Source organism: Trachemys scripta, chromosome 15, assembly GCF_013100865.1.
Source record: "Trachemys scripta elegans isolate TJP31775 chromosome 15, CAS_Tse_1.0, whole genome shotgun sequence".
In the NCBI taxonomy this organism is placed as follows: Eukaryota; Metazoa; Chordata; order Testudines; family Emydidae; genus Trachemys; species Trachemys scripta.
The window spans coordinates 21403145-21417768 of NC_048312.1; the positions used below are offsets into that span (position 1 = coordinate 21403145).

Sequence of the window (14624 nt, forward strand, 5' to 3'; positions counted from 1 at the left end):
AATAGGATTTAACTTCCACTTTTTAAAGAATACCTTTTTGTCTCTCACTGCTTCTTTTACTTTGTTGGTTAGCCAAAGTGGCGATTTTTGGTTCTCTATGTTTTTTAATTTGGGGTATGCATTTAAGTTGAGCCTCTATTATGGTGTCTTTAAAAAGTTTCCATGCAATTTGCAGGGATTTCACTTTTGGCGTTGTACCTTTTAATTTCTGCTTAACTAATTTCCTCATTTTTGTATAGTCCCCCTTTCTGAAATTAAATGCTACAGTGTTGGGCTGCTGTGGTGTTTTCCCCAACACAGGGATGATAAATTTAATTATATTATAGTTGCTATTACCAAGCGGTCCAGCTATATTCACCTCTTGGACCAGATCCTGTGCTCCACTTAGGACTAAATCAAGAATTGCCTCTCCTCTTGTGGATTCCAAGACTAGCTGCTCCACGTAGTAGTCATTTAAGGTGTCAAGAAACTTTATCTCTGCATCCTGTCCTGAGGTGACATGTACCCAGTCAATATGGGGATAGTTGAAATCCCCCATTATTATTGATTTTATTTTTATTTTTATAGCCTCACTAATCTCCCTGAGCATTTCACAGTCACTATCACCATCCTGGTCGGGTGGTCAGTAATATAGCCCTACTGCTATATTCTTATTATTAGAGCATGGAATTACTATCCATAGATATTCTATGGTACAGTTTGGTTCATTTAAGATTTTTACTTCATTTGATTCTACGCTTTCTTTCACATATAGTGCCACTCCCCTGCCAACATGACCTGTTCTGTCCTTCCAATATATTTTGTATCCTGGTATTACTGTGTCCCACTGATTATCCTCATTCCACCAAGTTTCTGTGATGCCTATTATATCAATATCCTCATTTAATATGAGGTACTCTAGTTCACTCATCTTATTATTTAGACTTTAGTATTTGTGTATAAGCACTAACTAGTCACTTTTTAGCTGTAATTGAATGGAACTCTTTTTCATTTGACTGTTTCTCATCAGATCCTACCTGTATTTTATCATCTTCAATCCTCTCCTCCTTATAGGACATAGAGAATCTTCATTGATAGATCCTCCTGCAAGGAATGTGTCTGTCCAAACCACGTGCTCCTACGCACCTGCCAGCTTTCTCCCAGCCCTTAGTTTAAAAACTGCTCTATGACCTTTTTAATTTTAAGGGCCAGCAATCTGGTTCCATTTTGGTGTAGGTGGGGCCCATCCTTTCTGTATATGCTCCCCCTTTCCCAAAAGTTTCCCCAGTTCCTAATAAATCTAAATCCCTCCTCCCTACACCATTGTCTCATCCACGCATTGAGACCCAGCAGTTCTGCCTGTCTAAGGGACCCTGCATGTGGAACTGGAAGCATTTCAGAGAATGCTACCATAGATGCCCTGGACTTCAATCTCCTACCTAGCAGCACCTATCTGAGGTGTTACAGACCCCGCTGAGCAAAGGGACAATGAGGTCTGCTGGGAGATGAGGACAGAGTGGTATCTCCATATCAGAGAAGCGATTAACATAAAACCTGAAATCCCACCTTGCTTCAGGGCAGGTGTAGTGCCCAGGACAGAACAGTGATGTGAGTCTTGTTTACCTTCAGCTGGTGCTGGGCTTGAAGCTGCCCCCGGAACTGTTTCATGCCAGCCATATATGTCAGGATCTGGGTCACACCCTCCTTCAACAGGGCAGCACGGTAAACCGCTACAGCTTTCTCAATGCGGCCTTTCTTCCGCTGCCGCTCCCGGGCAAACCCCAGCCAGGCATCAAACACCTGCAGTAAAAAGAAGGAGCAGCAAGCTGCAGGGGCATTGCTACAAGAGTTACTGCCTCTCAGAGGAGACAGACCTAGGAACCAGAAACTCCCCCTGCAGACCATAAGTCCCTCCACAGGACAGTAACATCCAGAGATGTATCATGGCTAGTTTCTGTCCTAAAGGGGTAGGGGACAGGGTGAGGAAATCAGCTGGAGTTAGACAGAGAAGTCCCAGGCCAATGGTTTTTATCAGAGGAGAGTCAGGGACCAAAGATACCCAGCACCTCAGAGCAGCACAGGGAGCTCTGAAGATGAAACAAAGAGGAGAAGGTGCTCCCTGGCCCATCTGCCCAGGGGAGCTGACCCCACATGCATACACAGTGCAGACCCCAAAGTGCACTATATGCACACCTTACCTTCCCCTGCAGCGAGAGCGACCAATGCCACAGTGCCCGCACTGTCTCCTGCCGTTCCCATTGCTTCTGTGCCAGCTGTTAGCAAAACAAATCACACAGCATCTGGTTCAGTGGTTAGGCATGTATGTGCTATACCCCAGAGATCCCAGCAGAAGATGAAGTGATGTGATTTACAGAGGTGATGGAGATTGCAGAGGGAAAATGCATCAGCTCCCTGTGCCTTCAACTCCTTCCTAAGGGTCACACACACTGCATATAAGCTCAGGGAAAGGCCCCATCTATGGAGCGGCTGAAAGGCATTAACCTTTCAGTTTTGAAAGCAAAAGGATTAACTCTTTAGCCTGCAGGGCTCCCTCCCGTCACCCATGGGACGTTTCCACTGGCCACAAGAAAGAGCTGCTGAATATCATTCATAGGAGGTGACTTTTTCTTTAAACACTGCCAACTCTTGCACACTGCAGCCTGACACCGACACCCAGTGCAAGTGGGTGATGGGGATTTCAGTGAACTCCATCTCTTTTCTTTAGACTGAGAGGGTTACCCTAAGGCCACAGGGATGGGTGTACATCATGCTAATGGAGCCACCAGCCCAGATTATATTTGGACATAAGCCTCCTTACACTCCCCCCATATCTTTATTTCAGTGCCGCAGATGGAGTCTGAAGGAGAAAGTTGGACAGGGCCAGCAGGAGGCTCAGTGCCTGTCTCTGTGGGAGAGCTCCTCACCTGTCTCTTCCAGCAGGAAAAGCAGGTAGAGCAGAGTCTCTGAGCCATCAGCTGGTCTCCCCGTCTCTGCAGGAGCTGTCAGGGAATCAGCACAATAAGTCATACTGACAAACACACACCACGCATCTGGGCCAGCTGGCAGGAAAGCAGAACAGGGACCCACCCACAGTAACCTTTCATTAGCATTAATGACAGCCAGAGAACATCAGTATGACAGCGCTCGACAGTCCATCCTTTGGCAAATATGCCTGAGCCCAGCATGGGTTTCCCTCACCAACAGCCCACACAGGGCAATCCCAGCCCTTCCCAATCTCCCCTCCCAAATGAGAATGCTCTCCACCCCCTTCTCCCGAGGGCTTTATGCTGTGACAGGTGATACCAACTCCTCCATGTTGCACAAGGCTCCCACTGCTCTCCAGCTTACACTGTGGAAATGAACTCTGTCTGTAAAAGTGCCCCTCTAAAGGGGCATGTTCTGTGGAAGGGCTTTCTCCCTCAGACGAGAGCTTTCACCTCCCACGATCCCTGCTCCTTCTTACCATCTTCCCTATGCACTGCAGATGATACTGCTTCCACTTTGCCAGGCACTCTCGCAGCAGTTGCCTCTGGTGGTGCTGAGCTGCAGTGTCTAGCTGGACTTTCAGCACCAAGGACCTCGTGGTGAATTCCTTCCAGTGAAGAAATGTGGCCCTTAAATGCACTGTTACAAGAAGAACACATGAATCAAGGAATCAGCAGGATGTCCATTTCTATCTCAGTCAGGAGCACCCAAGAAACCTGTTCTTTAATCTCCAGTTTTGTCTGACAATATTTCTCAGTTCCTACGATAGTACTACACCCAGAAGGAAGGATGGTCTTGTGGTTAAGGCATGGGATAGGGAGTCAGGAGACCTGCAATGTCTTTCCAGCTCTGCCAACAACTTTAGTTGTGACCTTAGACAAGTAACTTGACTTCTGTGCCTCAGTTTCCTCACCTGGAAAATGGGGATAATACCACCTCCTACCTGTAAGGGGGGGGTGGGGCGGGCGGTAACATTAAGTCAAAAATGTATGAAGTATTTTGTGAGTCTTGGATGGAAAGTATTATTAATCCTAGTTACTTTTAATTAGGGCTGTTGAGCGTTTAATCGCACTGTTAAACAATAATAGAATACCATTTATTTACATATTTTTGGATGTTTTCTTCATTTTCAAATATATTGATTTCAATTGCAACACAGAATAGGAATATTATTATTTTTATTACAAATATTTGTGCTATAAAAAAAACCAAAAGAAACAGTGTTTTTCAATTCACCTTATACAAGGTTTGCCTGAACCTCTTGGTATTTGTTTGGCCCTCATCACTGTACTATTTGAGCTTCTCACAACCATTAATGGATTTTATCTTGACAACACCCCTGCGAGGAGGAAGTGTTATTCCTATTTTATAGATGAGGAACTGAGGCTCAGGGTAGATTTAGTGACTGGCCCAAGGTCACACAAGAAGCCTGTGGCAAATTGCTTGAATCCTGGGCCAATGTCCTATCCAGTAGACCATCCCTCGTACCCTAGGAATGATCTCTTAATTTGTACACAACTAGTCAACCCATGAACACCCATTACATTGCAGGAAACCCTGTAGAACAATGTCACTACCACACAGTCATCATGACTGACCCAGTTCATCTCATCTATGCAGAGCAAATACATGGTTGCCTTACAGAGTTGTGCGCTTCTCGGATTCACACACCAACAAATGAGTGTCAGAATTCATGCAACAAAGCCACACGCTGCTCTAACACAGTGACCAGGTCCTTTGGAGAGAGCTTTACATTCCTCATCCCCGAAGCTCACCCATATCCAAACACCTCCTGGCCTGCCTCAGAGCTGCTGCCTCCTGCTGACGGCAGTACACCCGCAGACAAGTAGTGTCCCTCCACTGGAGTAGCACCTAGGGAGTTAGAGCAGAGGGACAGGATACAAACTAATACCGCAGTACTCTTTGGAGGTTAAAATTGAAGTCAAGTGCCCCACATCACCAGTACCACAAACACCCTGTCACCCCATCACTCAAGTGAACTGCAGCAGGTGTGGGAAAACCCTCCACTAATGGAAATTCTATGCCCCCAGAGCAGGGTTCCTAAGAGCAGCCATTCGACCCATATCCCCTTTGCATTTCTTGAAGGAGTTTTCCTCCACACAGCCAAAGCTGCCATACTATTCCCTTCCAGGAAATGGGATAGTGAAAAGCTGTGGACTCCCTCACAGCCAGTGCCGGCAGAGACTCCTGCTGAGATAGGCTGGGACTCAGAGCAGCTAGTTCCCCAGCTTCTGCATCCTTCTTTGCAGTGGCTCCTATGCGAAGCTGTAAGCTCCCCCCGACTAAGTACTACTGTACTATTCCCTGAGGTGACTCCTGTTGGACTAGCTCTACTTCCTGGCTAAAATGGCCTCCAAGCCCCCTACGCAGATCCCACCTTTGAGAGAGTTGATCTCCTGTAGTGCCGTTCTGCCTGTACAGCTTTCTTAGCTTCACTCACAAGGGCAACAGTATTTTCTCTCCAGATACTCAGCACCTGTCTAAGGACAAAGTGGGAAACAGAAACCTAGAGATCAACAGTGATTTTCACCACATACTTTTCCCCTCCTCTTGGAAGCTGGCTCGACCTTTGTCACCTTTCCATTCATGGAGAGGAACCCAAAAAATTGCTGAATCCACAAACCCACCTTTATTTCTAGTGTCTTAAACATAGCCAAGCACATGACATCATGCCCACAAGTGCAGCCAGGCACTGAAAAAACAGCAGCAAAACACAGTTCCCAGTTGATAAAAAAACCTAAAGTGACTGCAGATAATGCAGGGTGACCAATGCCCTTCCTGGTCCTGCCACCTGTAAGAAACAAGACAAACTATATCTGCTCCAAGGGCACCATCACTAAGATCATAGCAGAGTCCATCCACTGCAAGTACAGGATGTAGTTTACTAGCCAATATGTTTATTGGGGTCTGATCCTACATTTGTTCTGAGTTGTGGCTCCAGCACACACCACAAGAAAAGTTATGCCACAAGGAGAAGGCTTTGAAACAGGACAAAAGATGCTTTGAGAGACTGGTGCGTAATGGGCAAAGTCACCCAGGGATTTCTTGATGCCAACTGGCACAAAGAGGGACCTGCTGGGATATATGCACAATAGCTCATCAAATGGTAGCATGTGAAGTCTCTCCTGAGAGCCAATAGCGCTCTGGTCGTCATCATAACAAAATGCATGTAAGGATAATATTTAAGGAGTTATGTATCTCTACTGAAAATTATGTTCTTAAGGTCTTGGAGTTAAGGCAGGTCACCAGGAAGTGACATACGTCAGAGATGTTCCTTTCAGGCAGGAGGCAGCAGACAGTTATCTGTCTGTCTGGTCATTTGTATACTGTATGCTTCACACTCTATGCCTACTTGCATACTGAGCCATAGGCAAAAGAAGAGATTATGAAATCTACAAGAAAGGAAATCTACAAGATGAAACAAACAGTGGGGGGAAGAGAGGGCCCTGTTTATGAATAAAGACAAAGGATGGGACTGGTATGTGTTTGAGGGTGAGGGGGGAATATACTGGGGTCTTCCCTAGGAGGCAAGTTGACAGTGTGTGTCATGAAAGGAGGGTCACTGCCAATCTGGCTGTGAAGCACTGCAAGGATGAGCGTTCCTCTACAAGACTTGAGAGCATCTAGTTAATTAACTCTAAGATCTAGAATATGTTATGATTTTATTTCATACATAACCAAATGTTTCCAATACTTCTACTTCTATTATTTCAATCTCTACGCTTTGTTAAATAAACGTATACTTGATTTTACTATAAACATATCTAAGTGCTAGTGTGTTCAGAGGAGCGGTGATCTGAGGTGGAACTGATAAACTGAGGTTTACTGTTTCATTGGAAGCAGCAAATCTGTGAATACTGAGAGTGTCCAGTGCACCAGGGGCTGGACACACCAGGAAGACACTTGGAGGGCTCAAGGGTTGGAGTGTGCCCATTGCTAGCCTGTAGAGAGAGAGAGGGGCTGGTGAGGCCTAGAAGGGAGTGCTCATGTTGCCCGTGGAGCTGGGGAGTTGACCCTTGAGAGGCCCAGGCAAGGCTTACGCATGCTAAAAGCAGGTGGTCGCGAGGTGCCTCACAACCCTACGTAGCCACAAGAAGGTCACAGCCAGCATCGAGTCCCATGAGAATGTTACCATTCCTTTTAGTTTGGCTGAGATGCAGAAAAACAGTGAAGCAGGGGAGAGTTAGTTCTCAGTGTCAAAAGCTCAGGAATTAGTGAATGTGCCAGTCAAGGAGGTCTAGGGCAAGCTGCTTCTTTCGAGAGTTGCATGGGGAGGGGCAGGCTTACCGCAACAGCACCCTATTACGCTCCTCATCCTTTTCATCGACTTGGCGTAGAATGCACTGTATGTTCTGCTGGTAACTCTGCAAGGAAAGCAGTGGTGAAGTGAGACTTCCCCTAGCTGTTAGGAACACTATGGTGAGGAGTTCTCTGGGGAACTCTCAGCAGCAGCTGTCCAGGAGCAGATGCAGAAGCTGCAGCCACCAGAGTTTAGAACTCCTCTTGTTACTCTCAATAGCAATTATACATTAGCAACCTGGGATTTGCCATCCTGAGTGACTGGCACTATCTACATATCACATATATACAGCCACACAAGCCAGGAGAGACCTCAGAGCTCTGTACTCCAAAAACACAGGGCTCCACCAATGGAGCTCAAGGGAGACTCTCCGGTAGCGGTAGCAGCATTAGGCCTCATACTCTTTGTGTGGACCCTAAAGTCAAACACATACGCAGACCAGGCATTCCCTCCTCAGAGTGGCAGGTGCAGACACAGCAAGCTTCAGCAATGAAACAAACATAATCCTCCTACCTTCCAGGCAGCCAAAACCCTGGCCAGCAGTGAGTGATGATAATACATGTCTGCTCGCACCAACGTCTTCCACTTCTTAGACCGATGTCCCACATACTACAAGCAAAAAAGAAAATCAAACTGTGTGGGAAGAGAAAGAGAAGAGGAGTTACCCGCCTATGATCCCCAACCTCCAAGGAAGCATCACTCCCATAGAACAGCGTAACATGGTCTTACCTGAACTGGAACCAGACCTTGCTGCTGCCTCAGTTTCCCCCTTCAGGTTCTCAAACTGCCCCCTAGGCTCTTGTGCAAGTTAAACACCCCCCCTTCTTGGGGGCTTATCTATTAAAACAGTTCCAATGTCACCTTAAACCAGAACCACTCTGTCCCCCATTCCACAGTTTCTTCAGCACTTTGCTGGGCTCAACTGCTCATTCCAAAACCCAGGTTCTGCTGCATGGTATAGCCTCAAGTGTCTTCTTCTCAAGGCTGTTGTTCCCCTTACAGCTTCTGCTCCCACCTGTCACTGCAGGTCACTTCAGTCAGGCCTTTCCCTATGGCTTGTATGGAAAGTCCTTCCCCTGCTCCTCTTTGACCCTGGTCCCCTCTAGATCCGCTGAGAGAACTTCCCTGATTGTCTGTCTCCCAGGTACCCTTGCATTGTGGCTTCAGGCCCCAGTTAACTCTCAGCTCTCTCTGAACAGGAGAGCTCTTCCAGGCCTACTCCAGACTCTGCTCATCTCTGGAGAAACTTCCCCATGGCCTTTCCTAGCCCCGACCTTCCTCTCTCTGACGGAGAAGGCTCTCTCTCATAGGAAGCCACAGACTACTGTCACATGATTCCTGGTCTCATCACCCAACCACCAAACCAAGCCTAAATCTAATACCTGGGATCTGATGACAAGTCATATGTAGGGCAGAGCCCAAATAAATTAAAGGTCCAGCCCTCCCCCCATGGCTCATGAGATACACCTCACTAGCAGTAACAATGCAGCTGGAGAATACTCAGATGCCAGGATTTATTTAATAATATAAGGGTAATTTAGGGAAAAGGGACCCTGCAATCAGATTGTTCAAAAAAAAGGGAAGTGCAGTGCTGACTTTGTTCCCCTCACAGGAAGAGGACACAGATCTCGGATTTCCTTATGGCTTACTTTGGTGCCAGTTAACAAGACAACAGAAACCCCACTCCCGCCTATGACCCCCAGCAACACAAGTCTGACAGCCCTGCTTCTCCAACCACTAGATCAGCAAATCTTTATATTCTGGGAAAAGGCTATCATCCCTGAGGCTGATATGCCAAACAGCGTATGACCCTCCTTGTGAAACGTGGGCCCCAAGAAAGGCTGAAGAACACAAGAGACTGAAATTTTCAATTCTTGCTGTCTCTGTCAGCCGCTCCATATCAAGTGGCAGGACAAGATCAGAAACTAGGATATTCAGTGCCGAACCCAGCAGCCACCTTCATCAGTACTGGTTTGGTTTTGGTGGCTTTCTTGCTTTGCACATATTATAGGAATGAAAAAGCAACAAATTTTGTAGTGTGTACACCAAGGAATGCCGCTACAACGCCGACAATCATGTGGCACCAACAGCTTTGGTGGCACTACATGATTGCTAGTGATGGACATAAATTGAATACGCAATCAGACCACCTTAAGCACTTGATCAGAGATTGATCCAGGTGGCACTCAATTTGCAAGGAGGCCATAAGCCTTTGGGATTTGCCATGGGGATGATGATATGACCCTTCTCCCACTTAATGTATCTGCAGCATGCTAGCTGGGCTGCCACTTCCAGCCAGCAGTGTGTATTGTCCTAGAATGGTTGTAGCACTAAAAGAGCACTAGGCTCCCGTAAAGGGTGCACCAGGGTGCCCTTGGAGTAACAATCTTTATTGAAGTCAGGCTGGTTGAAACAGCAGCGGACATGCTTTTTGCTAATATCCCCTTGACAAGAGACAGGAAGAACTGTTACAATCAGAAGGTTGCCACAAGGTTCTGTGAACTGGAGATAATGTTTCATGAAGGTACCAATCATCACAGAGCTAGAGATTGGTGTAATATTTAACTATCATCTTTCTAAAAAGGGTTATTTAATAAAAACTTTCCTGAGAACAGAAAGCACTGTGTGGTATTTCCCAGGAGTTCCCCTCAGGGACTGGAGCACGTAAGTGATGCTCTGGGAAGCACAGAGAGTGCTAATGGTCGGGGACGCCTTCACACGCACATTCATATAATAGTCCCGAAACCACTGTCTGGGTAACACCATTGAGCCACAGTCCTGCCCTCCCCGCCTCTGCGAGCAGGGGAGCAATGCAGGACAAACAAAGAACTCCCTCTCATCTTCCCACACTATTCCTACTCCTCCCTTATTGCAGTGTTTTACCCCTCCTTGCAGAGAGCAGCCTTTGGTTAGGGTAGCCCAAGATTAACTAGTATTATGACCATACAATGCCTTTGATATGGTGTCTGTTAAGCAGCTAAATGATGAGCACAGGTAATCTATAAATAGAGGAGGATTCAGAACACTCTACCTGCTCAAATTCTCACCTTTCTCCACTTGCTCCAAGACCACTGCAGGCACTTTGAATAGTGAAACCTAATAGCTTTCACCTCCTTGATCCTCCTAAAGGAAAAACAGACCAGACAATTCTCTTACTGACCCAGACCTATTGTGCTTCTCTAGCACCAAGCCTGAATCCACATTTGCTATTGTGCTGGGAAAGTACATTTATTAAATAGGTAAACATTTAGGATGTGCTAACAGCTTCTAAAACATGTGAGGGGTCAGAGTTGGTGTGAATCAGAAACTCCTTTGTGAAAGGGGCCAATTTTGAGACTGAATCAGGATCAGTCTCCCTTTCAAGCTGCCTCTTACTCTGATTTGATCTCCTGAACGATCTTCTTCCAGAAATGGAAAGTCTTCCGCAGCAACAGGTGGCAGTAATGATCATGGGCAAGAGCCGTGCTCTCTCGCTCCTCCAAACACACCGCTGTTCTCCTGCGCCAGGAGCACCAGAAACGAACCAACACCTGCTGCTTAGAGTGAAGAATGGCCTGCAACAGACAGGAGAAAATTGGTGAACTCATGATATAGGCTGTAATGAGCAGCAGGGCAAGCTTCCTCAGAAGTGGTGATGGACACAGGAAAGCGTCTCATGTGGAATAGCAACGGGTGCAAGCCCATCTTGTGCTGCTCATGTTCACAGGAGGTGATCAGGAAACTGTTCCATCTATCCCCTTGGTGAAGTCCAAGGGAAAGCGCTGCATTTACCATTCTCTCTCTCGTATGGTTCTCTCGATGCTGACATGCACTCAGCCACCACGTGTCAAATACCTGTCTCATCAACAATTCCCTGCAAGCAAGAATGAAGAATGTCAGTGGAACCAATGAATCCTGTCTAACATCTAAGGGACTGGCCTTATGGGCTCTGATGACAATGACAGTCTGTCCAAATTGAAACCATTTGTTATACAGTTGCTTTGATTTTATAGCATCAGGCAAGACTGTTTTAGAAGTCAATTACACCTCTTTATTCCATGGATTTTTAAAAAATAATTACACACACACAAGTATACAGTCTATTCCACTGCTCCTTGAAATCCCACTTAGACTACTGAATGTTAAGAAGATATTTATTGTTCTGCTGAATTTGCTAGAATTTCCTATTTCCACCCAGATTATTCTAATTTCCAGTTCCCTCATTGACAATATATCTGAAAGCAAATGATATAATATAACCTTGTGCTGCTTCTTCAAAAGCTATAAACGCAGCCCTGCTACCTCCACACACAGACAGACCTTAATCTATGATTTGTCATGTTCAAAGACAGGCACAACAACTTCTTTTTCTTTTCTTTTCGTGATAGTGGTTTGAGTTACAAATTTAGCAATTGTTGTAAAATGGACTTGCAGAAAAATATCAAGACAAAAACGTATAGGAGGCAGAGTGGTCTAAGCACTGGACCAAATGGCCTCCGATGTTCTAGTCACTTCTCTGCCAATGCCTCACTGCGTAACCTTGGGCAAATCATTTAATCTTGCAGCCTCAGTTTCCTCCTCTATAAAATGGGATAATAGACTTGCCTGCCTGCCTGCCTTCCTACCTCCCTTGCAAGGGTATATGGGGATATGTTTGTAAAGTGTTTCAAAAGGTAAAGCAGTGATTTCCACATAGTGGGTCCTGACCCACTAGAGGATTGGGTTATCTGTACCCTAGAGATGTGCCCCCACCCCAGCACTCTCACTTCCCCTGGGCAGCAGGTAGCAGTGTGGGGAGCAGGATCCGGACAGCAGCAGCAATGCAGAGGAAGTCAACAGAGCCAGCAAGCGGACAGTCAGCAGCCTGTCCCAGCTCCGCACATGCCCTGGAAGTGCTTCCGCCTGACCCCCACTCTCACTTAACATAGGCAGCAGCATAGAGAAAGCATCCCAGGGCACACACGAGTTGAGGACTGGCTGAGGACTGTCCACTTGCTGGCTCCAGTCTCTTCCTCCACTCTGCTGCTGCCACCTAGATCCTGCTCTCACTTCCCCTGGACAGCAGGCAGCAATGTGGAGAGCAGACTATGGGCAGCAGCAGCAGCGCAGAGGAAGTGGCTGGACCAAGCAAGTAGAAAGTCATCAGCATGGTAACAATTGTGGCCTGGCTGCAGGGAGAGAGGGGCCAGCTGGGGTTGCATGAGCAGGATGAGATGAGCAGGGGACTTGGGGGCAGGATGGGACCAGGCCAGGCCAAGGATGGGGGACCAGGGATGCTCTCTTCACCTTGATACAAGGGAAGACTGGGATTGCATGGCCCCCTTGCTGGGAGAGGAATCTGTTTTTTTGGAGTCTGTTTCAGTAAAGCCCCCAGATATGAGAGGATCTTGGAGAGGCTAATTGCTACCCAGCACAGAGACAGCCTGGAAGGCTCTTTTGTGTTTTCTGTTGTAGCCTGTCTTCCACTCTTACTTGAAGGAGTAATGGGGTGTACCAGGAGCCCTATTAGAGTTCTCTAGCCACAAGAGGAGACAGGGCTGGGAAACTAAGAGCAAGGGGAGGGGATTTTGTTTTTCTTTTGTGTTTCAATTAATAAAAGATTTAAAAATAGTAAACAGGAACACACACACACACACACACACACACCCCCCCACACACACACACCATTCATAATGGTGGGTACCCAGAAACGACAAAATGCAGTTGGTGGATCCCCTTACTAAAAAGTTTGGGTACCACTGACGTAAAGCACAATATATATATATGGAGGAGAGATCTAGGGAAGGGGTAATAACACTATACATTACACACACACATTGCCCAACTGCTGTGAAAATTTACCAGCCCAGAAGCGTAGGCCGCAGCCCAACTGGAACAGCACCAATCTCCGACTGCAGCAGCAGTTCCAAGGAGGAGCTGTTTCCAAAACTCTTTAACCTGGATATATTTCCTAACCTGCCAACAGGTCCCAGCCCTTCCCTAGCCTCAACACAACTGGAAGATGACTCAGGGCTGACCAGGTAACTTCTGAGCAAGAGGCTACTGTAGTTTATTAGACGTTTTCAAAGGTACAAACAGCAATTTAATAGGTTGAAAATCAATAGGGTTTAGGCGTGTTGTGATGGAGGGTGTTGGTGGCTGCCAGCAAGCATGTTTGATTTAGGGGCAATCACAGACCTTGTTGAAGCTGATGGTCACGCTACCCATCTTTCATTCAGACTAAATGAAAGTAGTAATTAAGATCTTTAAGGAGTAAACAACAACAGAAGGTGCCACCCAAGGCCCTGGACAGCACGGGAATGCCACAGCAATAACTAACTCAGGGAGAATAAGATGGTATCTATAGACTGATTGCAAATGCAGGGGCTGGGGCACTGAGTGGTGGAGCTACGTGTGTCAGAAGGAGACAGGATCAGAAAGCGAGATAAGCACCGATGAGTGTGGCCCTAGGAGGAAGCCAAGAGAGAGAGAACTTCTTCTGCACACAGAACTGTTTGAAAAGCAGGCTTCGATTTTTGGATTCGGAAACTGCCTCTTGTTTGTTCCTTGTTCCCTGCGTTCAGGGCAATGAGACTGTGTGTACTTTCTTTGTAAATAAACATAACTGCATCAAACAAATACCTGACTCAATAATTTTCTCCTCCTAACTCAAACAAATCAGGCAAGGCCCCAAATATTGGCTAACCATTCAGGTTAAGAGGCAACATTCACCTAACAGTCATTTGTGCCTTTAAAAATCTTTCCCCATTCCCTCATATGTTCAACCCCTTTTCTGGCTGAGGAGACACAAGCTACATATCAGCAGCCAATTTTCCTTTAATCACCTCATTAGCCTCCTGAGCTAGAAAAATATGGGCTTTGGGCCTGCTCTTTATTCTGATCTCCAGTGTGCCACAGCTGCACTCCGACTTAGCCAAAACAAACTCCTCCAATTGCTTTCAGAAGAGCAGCTGTCCTCATTACTCAAGCCACCCTCCAAATCTACATCTGTGTCTCCTAAAAAGCAAGGTATCTTCTAAAACAGTACCCAAGGGGCTCTGTGGCTTGTTTTTAAGCTGTGCAGCCTGGCTTTTGATGGCAGAAATTCATCAACCTAGGACGTAATCATTTCTAGCCCATAAAAATAACTTAAAAGCCATCTGGGTACAGGGCCCAGGCATGCTGAGAAGGAGGAGTCAGTGTTAAAAAAAATGTTTTTCTTCTGACTTAAAAGGAAAAATGCTTCCCAGGAGAGAGTCCATTGTAGGAATCTAGGTCTGGACACAGCCCCTCTTTAGAGAAGCTGTGCTTTGTCATGTGCTTTCTAATCAGAAAACTGAAGCAATGCTTACGTTTAGTTGCATCACACCCCTGCCAGCTC

General features: G+C 46.4%; 1 protein-coding gene across 3 annotated transcripts in view; it reads right to left on the reverse strand.

The window, feature by feature from the left end:
• SFI1 (SFI1 centrin binding protein) overlaps nucleotides 1-14624 on the reverse strand; it is a 53337-nt gene that overhangs the window by 14793 nt on the left and 23920 nt on the right. For all 3 annotated transcript variants that reach the window (XM_034790852.1, XM_034790853.1, XM_034790851.1), the window contains exons 16-26: nucleotides 11057-11138; nucleotides 10661-10839; nucleotides 10333-10408; nucleotides 7799-7894; nucleotides 7273-7349; nucleotides 5363-5465; nucleotides 4740-4836; nucleotides 3443-3603; nucleotides 2904-2978; nucleotides 2178-2252; nucleotides 1603-1779 (exon numbers count right to left, since the gene is read on the reverse strand). In XM_034790852.1, coding sequence (XP_034646743.1) covers nucleotides 1603-1779; nucleotides 2178-2252; nucleotides 2904-2978; nucleotides 3443-3603; nucleotides 4740-4836; nucleotides 5363-5465; nucleotides 7273-7349; nucleotides 7799-7894; nucleotides 10333-10408; nucleotides 10661-10839; nucleotides 11057-11138 — 1198 coding nt within the window. The remainder of the gene's footprint in view (nucleotides 1-1602; nucleotides 1780-2177; nucleotides 2253-2903; nucleotides 2979-3442; nucleotides 3604-4739; nucleotides 4837-5362; nucleotides 5466-7272; nucleotides 7350-7798; nucleotides 7895-10332; nucleotides 10409-10660; nucleotides 10840-11056; nucleotides 11139-14624) is intronic.